This window comes from Corvus brachyrhynchos, unplaced genomic scaffold (assembly GCF_000691975.1).
Source record: "Corvus brachyrhynchos isolate BGI_N302 unplaced genomic scaffold, ASM69197v1 scaffold334, whole genome shotgun sequence".
Lineage (NCBI taxonomy): Eukaryota > Metazoa > Chordata > Aves > Passeriformes > Corvidae > Corvus > Corvus brachyrhynchos.
The window spans coordinates 1685894-1700939 of record NW_008238316.1 but is presented as its reverse complement, the minus strand read 5'-3'; the positions used below and the strand labels follow the sequence as shown (position 1 = coordinate 1700939).

General features: G+C 45.2%; 1 protein-coding gene across 15 annotated transcripts in view; it reads right to left on the bottom strand.

Annotated features, from left to right (window-relative positions):
- The window catches only part of PCDH15 (protocadherin related 15), a 572690-nt gene that overhangs the window by 125607 nt on the left and 432037 nt on the right, over positions 1–15046 (bottom strand). For all 15 annotated transcript variants that reach the window (XM_017733770.1, XM_008633276.2, XM_017733771.1 and 12 more), the window contains 2 exons: positions 10776–10908; positions 5049–5128 (listed from right to left, as the gene is read on the bottom strand). In XM_017733770.1, coding sequence (XP_017589259.1) covers positions 5049–5128; positions 10776–10908 — 213 coding nt within the window. The remainder of the gene's footprint in view (positions 1–5048; positions 5129–10775; positions 10909–15046) is intronic.

The window sequence follows — 15046 nt, the reverse complement described above, 5'->3', positions numbered from 1 at the left end:
TACAACACACACGGACTTCAGGATGAGTCTCCTCAGGGAGAGGCTATGGGGGGAAGTTACACATTGTGTAACTTCAGAGTAAGTGCTGCAAGTATCCCCTAATAATTAAATATTGATGTAGGCACAAGGGTGGTGGAAAACAAATCCCAAAGTGGTTTGGGTTAGGAGGAACCTTAAATCCCGTCCAGTGTCAACCCTGCCAGGGCAGGGACACCTTCCACTGTCCCAGGCTGCTCCAAGCCCCAGTGTCCAGCCTGGCCTGGGACACTGCCAGGGGGTCGGGATCTTGTGATTATTGAAGCCCATTTTAAAAGGACAACAAAAGAAGGGTTAATTGGAAGCCACATAAAACGAGGTTTGAAAACATTGCAAATTCCTGTAACTGCTGACAAATAAAATATTTGGGTTTCTTCCTCCGATCTAATTCCCTCCTGCAGATGTCTGAAAGTCACCCAGAGGGACAAGACCCCACCGCAGTCATTACTTTTGTGCTAGGAAGGATAAGGAAGGCACAGTGTGGACAATCTTCACTGACAAGGAAGCTCAACTCTGCTTAACTGAGCTGGCACCAGAGCCCTGAGCTGTCCCAAAATTCCACATTTCATTCCCAGGATTTTGCCTGCTGGAACTTGAGCAAGGCTGTGACAAAATGACATCTCCCCTAAATCCACAGGGTATTTAAGAACTATGGATCCAGGATTACAGTGATCCTGGGCAGCTTCTCCCATGGAATTCCACCAAGTATCTTAAGAAAAGTGGAACACCACAAGATTTTGCAGCCCAAAATCCACACCAGCTGGGATCTGGAGATCCTGCGACTTCCCATGTGCTATTCCATTGCCAGCAGATGGGTCAGACACAAAGCTCTGAATTTTATTTGCTGTACGCACATCTGATGTTCAAGACCCAGAGCGTGAACAGGGACTTGTGCAGAGGTTTCATTAAAACAGAAAATCCAAACCAAAGTACAAATTCCCACCAAACCAGGAGGTCTCCCTGGCTGGACTTCTCCAGAACACTTGGATGTGTTACACCTGGACCTAATCATGGGTTTTCCCCCTAAATTACAAATTTCTGCAGGGTTCCTGCTCTAATTTCCTAGTCTCAGAGAAGATCTCAGCAAACTGGTTCCAGGCCAAGAACTGTTTCTGTTTTTCCAACAGAAACAAATCCCAACAACTCCTGGGAAGCTCTTCCATCCAATAAATACCACAGAAATTGGTGGAAACTGGGAGTGGGAGCACAATTCTCCCCTAGGATTGAAAGGTTATTTCAGGAGGTGCTCCATTCAATCTGCCTTGTGGTTATCCATGGAAAACTTGGGCTCATGGTCCTGGTTGAGCTTCCTCCAAAAAGGAAAATTTTCATTGGATCTAAAATACTTCCCTGGAAGTTGGTAAAAACCAGTGGTAAATAAATTTTGTGTATGGTTTTTAACCCAGTGAATTTGGAGCTGACATGCCTTGGATCCTGGAGAAAGGAGAATGGAACCTCCAGCACCCTCCTCCTTCTCCTCCCAGAGCAGGATTCCAGATGCTGAGGATTCCTGTTCCAGGGGAAATGATGCTCCAAAGGGAAAGGGCAAAGTGCAACACCATAAAAAGGGACAGACCTGAGAGAGTTTCTACATATATTTATATATATTTTTATATAGATAACCACTTTTTATTAAAAATATGTCTATTTATATACATTCTCTATATAATCACATATTCTAATAATATAATATTCATATACATCTCATATAATAATAATTATATAAGAATAAATAATATATACTATATAAATATTATAATTATATAACAAATAACATAGCAATATATAATATAATATATAAATATATAAAATAAAATATATAATCTATAATAATATATAATAAATAATAAATATTTACATACATTTAAAAATATAGCTACATATTATTATTTAAAATATATAGCTATAATTGTTATATATTATATTATGATGTATATAACTATAGTTATTATAAATATAATAGTTATGTATCATTAATCCATACATATGTATGTATATTTATATGATTATCCAGAGACAAATGGATAAATGGATTATCCAAAGACAAATTCCATATATAGATCAAATAAAGAACATGATCCATATTTTATATCTGCCAATTTACAGTTATTAAAATATATTATAGTTGCTTGGTGTCATAATTGAGTTACTAATTGTAATTTGATTATTAAGACTTTAATTAGATTAAGAAAAATGCTTCATTTGGCAGACAGACACAGCCCACAAGAAGGCAAATCAATCAGCCATCATAATATATAAAGATTTGACTATAAATCAATATATTTAATAAATGAAATTTATTTAATAATTTAATTCTATTTAGTAAATTAAATGAAACCTATTTGATATATTTTTATATAGAAACATCTATTTTTCAGCATTTGTTCAAGACGCTGCAATAAAATATGAACAAAAAAAATTTTAGGGGAGGGCAGGAAGAGTAAATAAAACATAAGAGACTTAAGTGGTAAATTATTAATTAAAAAAATATATCAAAGTGGAGCTGAGAATAAAACATTGACATCAAACACTGACCTGCATAAATCCATGTGCACTTCTCCAATATTTTCTACCATACCCCCTTTTTTATCTCCTTCTTACCCCTGGAAAAATTGCACTTGATTGTCTGTTTCAATAGATAAACATCGTTCAAAAGACGGGCTAAATGAGAAATATCCTGAATTATAAATAGCCTAAATTATATATCCTAAATTATCAATACCCTGTGTTTTCCTCCAGGATTCTGATTCCTTTAACACCCCAGCTTTCCAGGGAACGTGAGGAGGTAAGGATTACCAGAGGTGGTGCTCAGGTTCCAGAGCCAGAGAAAGGAGAACAAAACCCTGCTCCAATCCTCAGACTGAGGAGGAAAAAGACGGAGTAGGGAGAGGTACCAGTGGGATTATCCAGTCCTCGTGCTGTCAGGCAGGAATTACGCATTAACTCGATGCCCCAGGAAGGCAAACGAGAATCCACAAAGAGGCAGAGAGAATCCTGGTCATGGGTTCTGCCTTGGCCTCCAAGCATCCAAAATTGAGAGAAATTCCTGTAGCCTTACACCCCTCACATTAAAGATGTTTATTTAATATTAATCCTTCTTTAATTGATCAACATATTTCAGTATCGGGGGGAAAAAAAGGCAAAAGGCTGAAGGAAACTTGGCACAGAGCCTTTTCCAAAGGAACAGGAAGGGGAAAACACTTCAAGGAATTCTTTCTTTTTAGCACGAGGTGCCGGAGCAGAGCACTGAACCCCAAATGAGTTCAGGCTTGTCAGGGCTGCAAGGCTGGGGGGGGATCAGGCCCCCCAAGGGTCCTGGAGGATGGGGATGGAGGGCTGGAGCAGGAATTCCAGCTGGGAATTCATTAACACACCACCTTTAACTGCTTGGCTTCTGGTTATGGCCACCCTGCTCGCATCCCAAGCTGGACAACACATGGACCCAGATTCCAGAGGATCTCCATGCCAGGAGCTGGCCTGGATTCCCACAGGTATTTTTAAGCCTCTCTGGTGTGGAGAACTGCCAGGAATTTTATGGTGTGGTGGGAAGGGTGCTAAGTAGGGACTATTGAAACAGCAACTCACTGAGTGACCTTTTTGGAACATCTCTCATGGAGCCAGGTGCGATTATTCAGGTTAAAATCAAAAAATGGTGCTTTACTAACATTATAACCCCTCTTCAGAGCATCTCTCATGGATCCAGGTGGGATTATTCATGCTTTAAGTCAAAAAACGATGCTTTACTACCACTGTAACCCCTCTTCAGAGCATCTCTTATGGAGCTAGGCTGGATTATCTTGGTTAAAATAAACAAATGGTGCTTTACTACCACTGTAACTCCCCTTTGGAGCATCTCTCACAGAGCCAGGTGGGATTATTCATGTTTGAAGTACAAAAATGGTGCTCTACCACCACTGTGACCCCTCTTTGGAGCATGTCTCACATAGCTCTTGTAGATTATCCAAGTTCTAAAGGTGCCAGAGGAGGTCAGGCTGAGTTTCTCCATGTTAAGGAGAGGGCTGCTTGCATCACTTGGGTGGGAATCCGTACAAAAGTCCAGTCCCAAGGCATGGACCACACCAGCAGCCCAACATCAATCCGTGTTCCACCAATCCCAGGCCACCCCCGTGAAGGAAAGTGTCCCCTCTCCAAGCTGTCCCTTCCCTCACCTGCCAAGTCTTTATCAATCCTAGTGAATGAGAGCACCAGCACCTCCTGGGATTGTCAAAGCTTTATTCCCATTGTTTCCTGAAGGATTTGATTCTCCATGAATGGCAGATTTATCACCCAGAGCTCACTCAGAACATACAAACCTGTCTCAGGAGGTTTGGGTGTTTAGGTTCCCAACCTCTCCCTCACACCAAATTAGACTTATTTTGCACCAGGAATTAATAAGCCCCAGGTTACTTTTGTCCCATCACTTACTGTGAGAAGTCAGCTCACCACCCTCCCTTACTTTGGCAAGGAAAAGGATACTTGGGATTACAAATAATAATTAATAACAGGTAAATAACACCTAACAATGGATAAAATAAAGAAAAGGGTGCTGGGCCAGGTACAGACCAATCTGGTGTTCATAATTCCATAACAAACCCTCGCTTTCTCACTCTATTTATGTTGGAATTCAATTTAAGGAAAAGACAGTTTTTAAACGATGTTCAAAAGGCTTTTCACTACAGGCTAAACTGTAACAAGTCAGGAAATTAAAGCGAAAACTGTCCCTGTCTTAGCCAGGAGCTGACAGGTAAAAGGGTTTTAATTAATCCCTGACCACTCTTTTAAATAGGATCTTTCCACCTCAGTGAGTTTCCCCTACCTGAAGTGTTTAAAATAAACAAACAGTGGCCAGTGACAAACCCCAGAGTGGAAGTTGGCTCCCAGAGCTCTCATCAATGGCTGAAAGCCCCTCACAGGAGGAGCTGAAGGTGTCTGAGCACAGCCCTTTTCCCTCAGCTCCCACATTCCCCGGACTGACAAGTTCCAAGTCTGTTTTCCAAGGGTTTCCCGCTTACCTTTGAGAGAGATTAAAAACTTGCTGAGGATCTCCGTTCTGAATGAGGTATTTGATGGGGTCGCCCTCTCTATCAAAAGCCTTTAGGGAAGGAAAAAAAGAGGATAAAATTCAGTCAGTGGCACAGACTTCTTCTCTTCCCTTCCACGTAGAAACTGGGGAATTAAGTTTTAGGAAAGTTTCCCACAGGGATGACACCAACCCGTTTCTAAGGCAACTCTGGTTATTGATGGGCTACTCAAGATAAAGCTGGAGCACACCAGAACTCTTATGCTGCACAGAAATGACAGTATCCTGAATACAGGATAATAATTACTACTAATTATTAATAATTATCTAATGATCAAATTACAGCTACATCCAGCAGCATGAGTATGAAATTCAGGCTTTATAATCATTTCTATTGTTCTGCAGCTCCACACTGATTAGACTGAATTTTTGGTTTCCTTTCTTGCCATTCTTCATTTCCACTTCTTATCCAGGTCCCTCTTTGTGTTTACCAGAATCCCAATCTTTGCCTGATGCTCCACTGAGCTCCAACTGCAGCACTCACCCTCCACAGTAATTTGCTTTTTGGGTGGGTGAAGATCAGGGTAAGACCTTTAAGAACAGACATTAACAGCATCAAAATGAGGATATTTCACCCATCAGGTGGCAAAAAAAACCCTTCAAAAGTTGAATTAACTACTTTTGATGTCTCTCCCGGGGCCACTTGAAGCTCAAAGAGGTGAACCCTGCTCCTGTCAGGTTGTTGCTGTAGACAGCAATCGAGGGCTTTGAGCTGGATATCTACAAAGCAGTTTTCAAGGTAAAAACCCAAGAAAAATAACAAAAAACCCAAATCAAACACCCCCCCAAAATTCAGAGCAGAAGCACAAACCATTTAAATGTGCAGGCAGAGCAGGGAATGCAGCAAGAAAACTTGGCTGAGCCAAATATAAAATAGGGGCTAAGTCAGATGGAAGAGATCAGCACAAAGAAAAAGCAAGAAAAACTCGATGGGGACAAAGTCAGGAAAAGGCAAGGCAAAACTGGAATAGAAAGAGGAGATAACACAAAGGATAACAAAGAAATGTTTAAGCTACAGAAGGAACCTGAGGAGTGGTTCGAAAAGCAGAAGGGATGACGTTGAGAAGGTCAAAGAGGTAAAACTGTCCCTGTTCCAGCTCCAAACTAAATTAACCAGGACGAAACTCCAGCTGAGAGCTGGGCAAGAGTCAGGCAGAGAAGATGTTCATGAACAGAGCATCTTTAAATCAGCTGCTGCAATTCAAGCCTGGCAAAGTCCATCCTGGTGCATAAAAGGGCTGGAGCCATCTCAAAGCCATCAGAGGGTTTTTTTGAGAGGACAAAAAATCTGGAGGGCAAGCACAAGGTGCATCCTTCATGGAGGAACGAGCTGGGAAATCACGGACCAGGCAGGTGGAGCGCAATTCTCAGAAACCCCCAAATATCCAAATGATTTGTAACTTCCCTGCGATGCCAACGTGCAGATGGATCACACTGAGCTAAATTTCTCTAGAACAAAAGGATGCTGAAGCAATTTAATCTGATTTTCCAACAGGACAACAGCTCTCCTGAGTGGGACAGAAGCTGTGGATCAATAAAGCAGCTGAGCCATGGTGAAGGCTTTTCCCACTGCTTGATGGGACATTTTCCCAAAGGAGTCCCAACAACACGGTCTCCAAATGGAAGCAAGAATTAAACCCAATGAAGGCCAGGCAGCAGTGGGCAGTGTTAGTACTGACTCAGCTCTGCACAGGTGTGTGCAGCTCCTCCAGCACCGATCAGTATTCCCATCCACAACATCAATGCCAGACTGGGAAAACTGGAAAAATTGTTTCTAAATTCCATGCGTGGCACTGAGTGACGGGAGGTGTGGGTGGAATTTGGATCTCCTTGGCCTGAAGCTATGAACAGTCTGGGTCTGAGCCAAGAACACAAAATGCTACAAATGCTGGAGGCAGCAAATATGAGGAGCTGGCACCTCTGAGGACTGGCCTTGATCCTAAATCACCAGAATCCCATTGTTGCTCCTGTCTTTAGCCCTTTGTCCTCCTTTCCCCTTCCCTGCAGGGCATCCTGCCCTCCCTTCACATTAAGTCATCTCAGGGGTATCATTATGGTCATAATGGTCATTATGAGCACTCACTCATAACAAGCCAGGGGGCTCTCAGAAAGCCAGAAAATCAAAGGCTGGCTATAGTTGATTTCATTTTCCCCTTATACCCACAGAAAACCCACCTTCAGTCAACACGCTTAAAAGAAAAAAACAAAGGGGGAAAAGCGAATCATCGTTTTTAAAAACTCCTGCTCTCTTTAAAAGCAAAGGACAGGAAGTTCTTACATACAGAAGAAAACCACCGAAGGCAAGGGAGAAGGGCAACCCATTCCTGATTTTTTCCAGATCAATGGCATGGAGTGACTCCATAAATTGCATACAATAATTCCATGTTAGCTCCTTGTTCAGCACATAACTGGACCCTGCTAACGGCCCTATTTGTTCTGCAGACTCCCAGAAAAAACAACAGCATTTGCATATTTTAATTAATAATGGCTGGCAGAAAATGAAGCCATAAACGCCTCCCAGGCATGCAATAAACTCTGAGGTTTATTTACAAATTAATGCAGTGGAGATCATTTAATATTGCATTAATCTCAAATGTTGTTAATTAAAACACCAGTCAAGACCAAGCAGGTGCGTTAGAAAATAAATAAGCGGATAAGAAAGCAATAAAAACCTCCATCATCAACATAACAAATTTTAACGGACAAGAAGAAAGTGAATTTTATTTTTCTGAAGTCTAAAGGGCAAATTTAAAGCAGACGCAGTTGCATTGTTACTGGCCCTAATGTTTTGCAGATCTTTGGATTTAATAATTTGGGAATACCTGAAAAATTCTGCCAGCTCTCTCCGGGATTTTGCAACCCTCCTGCTGTGTGCAGAACTACCAAATTATTGCTAAGAGAGAGCCATAGAAGCATAATTTCTTAATCTGCACCAGCCCAAACACTAATTGGATTGATAAGACTTACAAAAAGAAACAGCAGGGAGAAAATTTCCACATGAAAACACTTGTTCAATATTTGAGGCTTGGTAATATCCCATATTATCAATGGAACACAGCCAATACCTTAAGACACTGCTAGAATTCCACAAGAATTGGCTCATTGGGAACTTTCAGTTGCCTGGAAAAAAGCAGCACAGGATTTCAGAAGCTTACATGCTCAATTTATGAACGTTTAAAATGTCCTGGTGGATTTTATACAGCAGGGAATAAAGGAAGATGAAAACAGCAATATGCTGCACACAGAAAAAGTCCTTTTACAGATGGGGGTTTAATGCAGGATGAGGGAGCTGGACTTGGAATTGGGCTGGGAAAGATCCTCAAAGCCCATCCCTGCCATGGGCAGGGACACCTTCACTATCCCAGGCTGCTCCAAGCCCCAGCGTCCAGCCTGGCCTTGGACACTGCCAGGTATCCAGGGGCAGCCCCAGCTGCTCTGGGCACCCTGTGCCAGGGCCTGCCCACCCTCCCAGGGAACAATTCCTTCCCAATATCCCATCCAGCCCTGCCCTCTGGCACTGGGAAGCCATTCCCTGTGTCCTGTCCCTCCAGCCCTTGTAAAGAGTCTCTCTACATCTTCCACATTTCAGGTTCAGGACTACCAGACCTACAAGAGATACAGTCCTGGACTAACCACCAAAGCTAAAGCCAAGCATATTTAGGATTTAACAATCAAGTATTTTGCATGAAACCCAGGATCCCTGAGGCTGGAAAAGCCCTCCCAGCCCATGGAGTCCAAGCTGTGCCCGATGCCCACCTTGTCCCCAGCCCAGAGCACTGAGTGCCACCTCCAGCCCTTCCTTGGACACCTCCAGGCAGGGCACTCCAAAAGCTCCCTGGGCAGCCCCTGCCAAGGCCTGAGCACCCCTTCTGTGAAAAAGGGTTCCTCCAGACTCAGCCCTGCCCTGTCCAGGTAAACCAGAGCTAGGAGGGAACTGGCTGGGTAGAAACAGGAGGACTCATGGCCAGGCTCAGGCTCTGGGCAGCTGCACCAGGTCCTTGGGGCTGTGTCAGGGCACCCTGAGCCTCCTTTGCTCCAGGCTCAGCCCCTTTCCCAGCTCCCTCAGCCGCTCCTGGGGCTCCAGCCCCTTCCCAGCTCCGTTCCCTGCCCTGGACACGCTCCAGCCCCTCCAGGGCTCTCTGGCCAGGAGGGCCCAGAACTGGACACAGCCCTGAGGTCCCTCAGCAGGGCCAGCACAGAATGGGCTGTTTGGGGTTTAGTGAAACATTAAAGCAGATTATTCCATTAGAGCTTCATTTTCCAACCACATTTAAATCCTGTCAAATCCTTCAATACTAAAACCTGCCAAGAGCTTTTCTGCCTCCAAAGATCCCTCAGGCCCTCAGCCACAGATTCGAGCACCTGTCAAGGAAACACAAATGTTCCTGTTTCTCAGCATGCTCCTGTTCCTCTTTGGGGCTTCCAACCCCAAGTATCTCCCACTGGGGAGGAGAAGACTCCTGAACAGCCTGGCCCTTCCACTCCTCCCTCCCTGCAGGCCCCACAGCCCTGCCAGGAGTTAATTGGCAGCACTGAGCTAAATGAGCCATCCTCCCTCAGCACAGGTGACTGTAGCAGCTTAACCAGCTGGAATAATCCCAGTCTTTCAGCATAGGAACCCATTTTAGCAGGAACCTTCCCACCCAGCTGCTTCAATGAGTTAATTAAAGCTCCTTTATTTCACTACTGCTGAACACAGCATTAGGTAAGTTCCTGATCCCTCAAAAAAAAAAAAAAAGCCTCAATAAAGCGTTGCTATTTTTCTCCCTATTTTGCACAGCTGCTTTTTGGGCAGAATACAATGCAGTAAATAAGGAACAGTAAATAAATGAGGAGAAAACAGATTTTTTTAACCATTAACACAACAAGCAGAGGTCTGGTCCTGGTGCATGAGGATGAGGTTCCTGCCCCTGGAGCTGGCCAGAGGTTGTTGCATGACCCCTGATCCCAGAGCACAAGGTGCCCCTGATGCTGGGCCTGGCAGTGCTGGGATCTCTGCTCTCTCTCAGCCTGTTGTTACACACACCACGAGGAAGAAACATCTTCAGGCATTTTTCAAAAATGATAGGCTAGGGAAGGCAAATTGCCAAAAGTCTTGCTGAAATTCCCCATGAATGAGGTGCTGAAGCTCCTCTGATCTGCTGGCAAATATATAGAGAGATTTCAGCACAAGAAATCACAGGCCTGTCAAGTTTTCAGCCACTCATGGGAATTTTTTTCTAATATAATTATCACAGGATCTCAGACTCCCACAATGGTTTGGGTTGGAAGGGACTTTGAAGATCAACTCGTTCCACCTGCTGCCATGGGCAGGGATACCTTCCACTGTCCCAGGCTGCTCCAAGCCCCAATGTCCAGCCAGGCCTTGGACACTGCCAGGGATCCAGGGACAGCCACAGCTTCTCTGGGCAGTGCCATTTGCAGCCGGTAGCACCTTTTGCCATATTAAAAAAAATTATAGAAATAGCCAAGTGAGGCCTTTTTCTCTACAATCCACATAAAAGGGGCTGTTGATTAGAACGAAACAATTCTCAATCCCTATGAACTGCCCCTTTTCCCCCTGGATGCAAGGACTGCCTTGTGCACGGCACAGACACAGAGGGCAGGAAGGTGGAGAAGCTGTCAGCAGCCTCAGGGAGTGCCAGGGAAGCCTCTGTACCTGGAGGTTTAACAGGACAGCTCCGATCCTCATGGCCTCGCTGACCTCCAGGCTGTACATCAGCTGCGGGAAGCGCGGGGGGCTCTGGTTGTTGGGAGGCAGCACCTCGATGTAAACAGTGGTGATGGAGCTCCTGCAGTGCGAGGGGGGAAACACCAGTCAAACCCAGTGAAAACCAGTCAAACCCAGTCAGAAGCAATAAATCCAACCCACAATGGCTGCTTTACACACTGTGTGTTCTCAAGCTCTACCAGCCTCCCTCTGCTCCTCTAAAAGCTTCAGGACATGTTTTTCCTTCTGGATCAAAAGGAAAGCAGGCTGCCACATGAACAGGAAGAAAAGCTCAATAATTTCCCCCAAAGCAGCCCAAGGTGGTGTTCTTTCAAAAACAGAGCAGTGAGGTATCAGTGCACACTCCACAAACAAACAGCTCCCAATGCCCTCTGTGAGAGCAGCACAAATCCCGAGCTGGGAACTGCTCCTGCCACGCACAGCAGCCACCCCTGCAGCATCCCTGCTGTCAGGCAGTTTGCTTCCTTTCCTTGGAAAAGAGGGAGCAGAGAATGTTGGCGGAGAGGATAATGCCGGGAGAAGAGATGCACACAACTCTGTGAGGCTGCTGCGATGCTGTGGGTCAATAATCCCCATCTCAGAGCAGTGGCAGTGCAGGAGCCTCCAAATCCCTGGCAAACCCTTCAGCTACACTGAATCCCTGTCCCAAACAGACTGCAAACAGCATTCCAGGGGGAATATTGAAGGTTCTTTGGAATACTGGCACTGCAGACCCTGCTCAGACCATCCTGTAAACCCACTCGATATCCTACTGCTCCAACTTGAGAAAGGGAGCCAGGAGTCCCCCTGGAGATGGGAGATTTAAAATCTGACTTAAAGGGATCTTCCTCTTGTCTCCTTGCTCTGTTATCCCATCTGCCTTTCCCTCCTGGATGTCAGCACAGCATCCCCACCCCAGGACAAAGCCCTGAGAAGAGCAAGTGCTGTGCTGCAGGTGTAGCTTTTCCCCTCAGAAATCCTTGGACAAAGTAGATAAATCTCAGGTTTTACGGCTGCAGGAAAGAAACCAAAGGGATTTGTCCTGGTTTTTTTTGGAGGTGGGGCAGGAAGAGGGCGACAATCATGAATGCAAAGAGCTGCTTCTCACAGGGCTAGCAAACTCCAGAGCTTTTTTAGAGGGTCCTACCTGAAATTACCAGACATTTGTAGTTGAAAGAGCTGCTGTGAGAACTGGGAGAGCTCATTTAATAAGAAAACAATACATCACTGATCAATATTTTTAATCAGCTGCCCAAAATTGTGGCCGAGCACAGTCACCACTGTGCTGTGGATGTTTCCCACTGCCCTTTCCCAGCAGATTTTGCAGGCCTGGGTCACTGATGGGAGCTGAGCAGAGCATTGCAGCAACACCAGGGCTGAGAGCAACGTGCTGGGGACTGTCACACACCCCTGGCCATGCTCCAGGATAAGGAACTGAAGGACAAATCCCACCCCCACGGAGGCGCTGCAGGGACTCTGCCCCTCAGGGCACCTCCACACACACTGTGACAGGATTCAGTGCCAGGACACAGGGAATGGCTTCCCAGTGCCAGAGGGCAGGGATGGATGGGATATTGGGCAGGAATTGTTCCCTGGCAGGGTGGGCAGGCCCTGGCACAGGGTGCCCAGAGCAGCTGGGGCTGCCCCTGGATCCCTGGCAGTGTCCAAGGCCAGGCTGGACATTGGGGCTTGGAGCAGCCTGGGACAGTGGAAGGTGTCCCTGCTCCGGGACTGGATGGGTCCCTTCCCAACACAAACCATTGTGGGATTCTGGGAATAGTAAACAAATTTTCTTCAAATAGATAAGGCAAAATCACAGAAGTAAAGCACAAATAGTCTGAAAACTAAAAGCACTCTAATATTAAATGGCTTTTTTTGCAATTCCAATCAATTTTTTATCAACATTTTGCATTTTTCCCCCGTGCCTTTTGTGTGGGTTATAGCCCAATTAAGGAGCTGGCAAATTCTCCTCTGGCATGGGAAGGGGAAGGAGATGGAGATGAGCCAAGCACTGCAGTTGGTGTTTTCAGGTGAATACACAGCACAGCATCTGGGAACTGCAGAGAGCTCCCAAAATCACTCCAGGATGGAAAAACAGCTTCTGTGCCACACCAGCTGATTGAAAATCAACTGTATCCCCATCACTGCTTGAATTATCTCCACATGGAATCATGGAATGGTTAGGGTTGGAAAGGACCTTACACTCATCCAGTGCCACCCCCTGCCATGGGCAGGGACACCTTCCACTGTCCCAGGCTGCTCCAAGTCCCATCCAACCTGGCCTTGGACACTGCCAGGGATCCAGGGGCAGCCCAAGCTTTTCTGAGCAATTATAAAATCTATGATGAACGGATTTCTATCCGTGTGGACCAACCCATCTTGACTTGATCCAGCAGATCCCTTATCACCAAGTGACACGGCTCCCATGTCCAGGAATCTGAGGGATTGTGAAAAGCTTAAGGTCTGACCTGAAATTGTTTGATTTTACAAATGTTGTCTTTTTTTTTTTTTCCAAAAATAGAAATTGTTGTGCTTCAGTATAGGAATGGGCTGTGCAAGGAGGTGGTAAAATCTCCAGCCCTTCAAGGTTTCAAGAAACAACTGGATGTGGAACTTGCTGTGGTTTAGTTGACAAGGTTGAACTTGATGATCGTGGAGGTCTTTTCCAACCTTAATGATTCCATGATACCTCAATAACTTACATTAATAATTATAATTAATAATACTTAAACCCCAGATCTCAGTTTGGGCACATTTTTAAATGTCACTCCATGAAAAAACCAAAAAACAACTCCACAGAATTCCAATTTAAATTTGTGTTTGCAAAGGCTGCAGAGCTACAGTTCCTGAGCCAGGTTCAGTGGCTGGGGTTTGCTTTGTGCATAAGCAAGGGGATGACTGAAATCCAGCCACTTTCCAGGCGACTTTAGTTATCCTGGCAGAGTTTTCCACCTTGTTTTTGCCATGAAGACATTTTCAGAGGAGGAAGCACAGGCTCCCCACATGCATCCTCAGAAATATGTGTTTTTAGACAGCACAAAGATTTCTCCAGCACAAAAGGAGCTGATGGCAATCAGAGCTGTAGCGTGGGGCCCACACCACGGGGATCTCAGACTCTCTGAAGGGGAATTACTGATTTTTGCCCTTCACACTGAAGTACTACACAAAATAAATGCATAATTGTCCTCAATCTTCTCCTCAGCACTACCAGCAGCCTACCACCAGCTTGAGAGGGCTTATGAAGAAAACTGCCAGGAGGAAAAGGAGAGTGAAATTCAACCAGGAGACTGCTACCAGATGTCAATTTTATGAACAACTTAACAAGCTGAATGGACAGTAGTTACAAAACATGTGCACAGCAGCATGTGCTGCTTTCTTGGAGACACGATAGAAGCAGCAGGTCCTGAGGAAAACCCACTTACTGAAATCCTGCTCTTGTGCTCTCTTTCCTTCTCACATTTCCCATTTGAAGAAGAGGTTTTTGCTTTACGCCTGTGGGAGATTGGGAGATTTAAATGCTGGAGCCTCCTGTTCCTCCCTGTCATGCTCTTTGGACAAGGAGGTTGTCACATTATCAATAGCAGGCCCAGAACACGAGAGATATTTTTTGGCCAACCCCCCCACCTTCATGAAATGACATTTTGGCACAACTGCCACATTTAGGACACAAACTCCACAGAAACAGGTCAGCAGGGCTTGATACCTGCGCTGCTTTTCGAACACAGAGATCATCGAATGGTTGGGGTTAAAAGGGACCCTAAAGATGACGTTGTTCCACCCCCTGCCTAAACCCCAAATCTGCAGCCTGCTCTTCTGTATCAGCTGGGGTAAAACAGAGACAATTGTGCCCTTAGGAATTTTGGTCTTAATGGGGACACTGCACACCCTGCACCTGGAGAGGGTCTCCAGCTCAGCAACCCCATTCTTTCGGCTCCTTTTTGCATTTTCTGAACAAAAAGCATCTCCCTTGTCACTTGCTTTCTTCTTTCCATCCCCTCACCTCAATGAACGAATGGACACGCACAGAGACAGCACAACTGGGAACTTTTAACAACAGACCATGGCAAGCAAATGAAATCATGAAAACCCAGTCCTGCAAGGGAAACATCAAGGACCACAAAGGGCAAGAATTCTGCTGTGCCACTTTTCCAGAGCAGAGTCATGGAATTTTATCCCAGTGCCGTTTACAGCCACGGGGGTGTGGTCCAGGTATTCCTGCT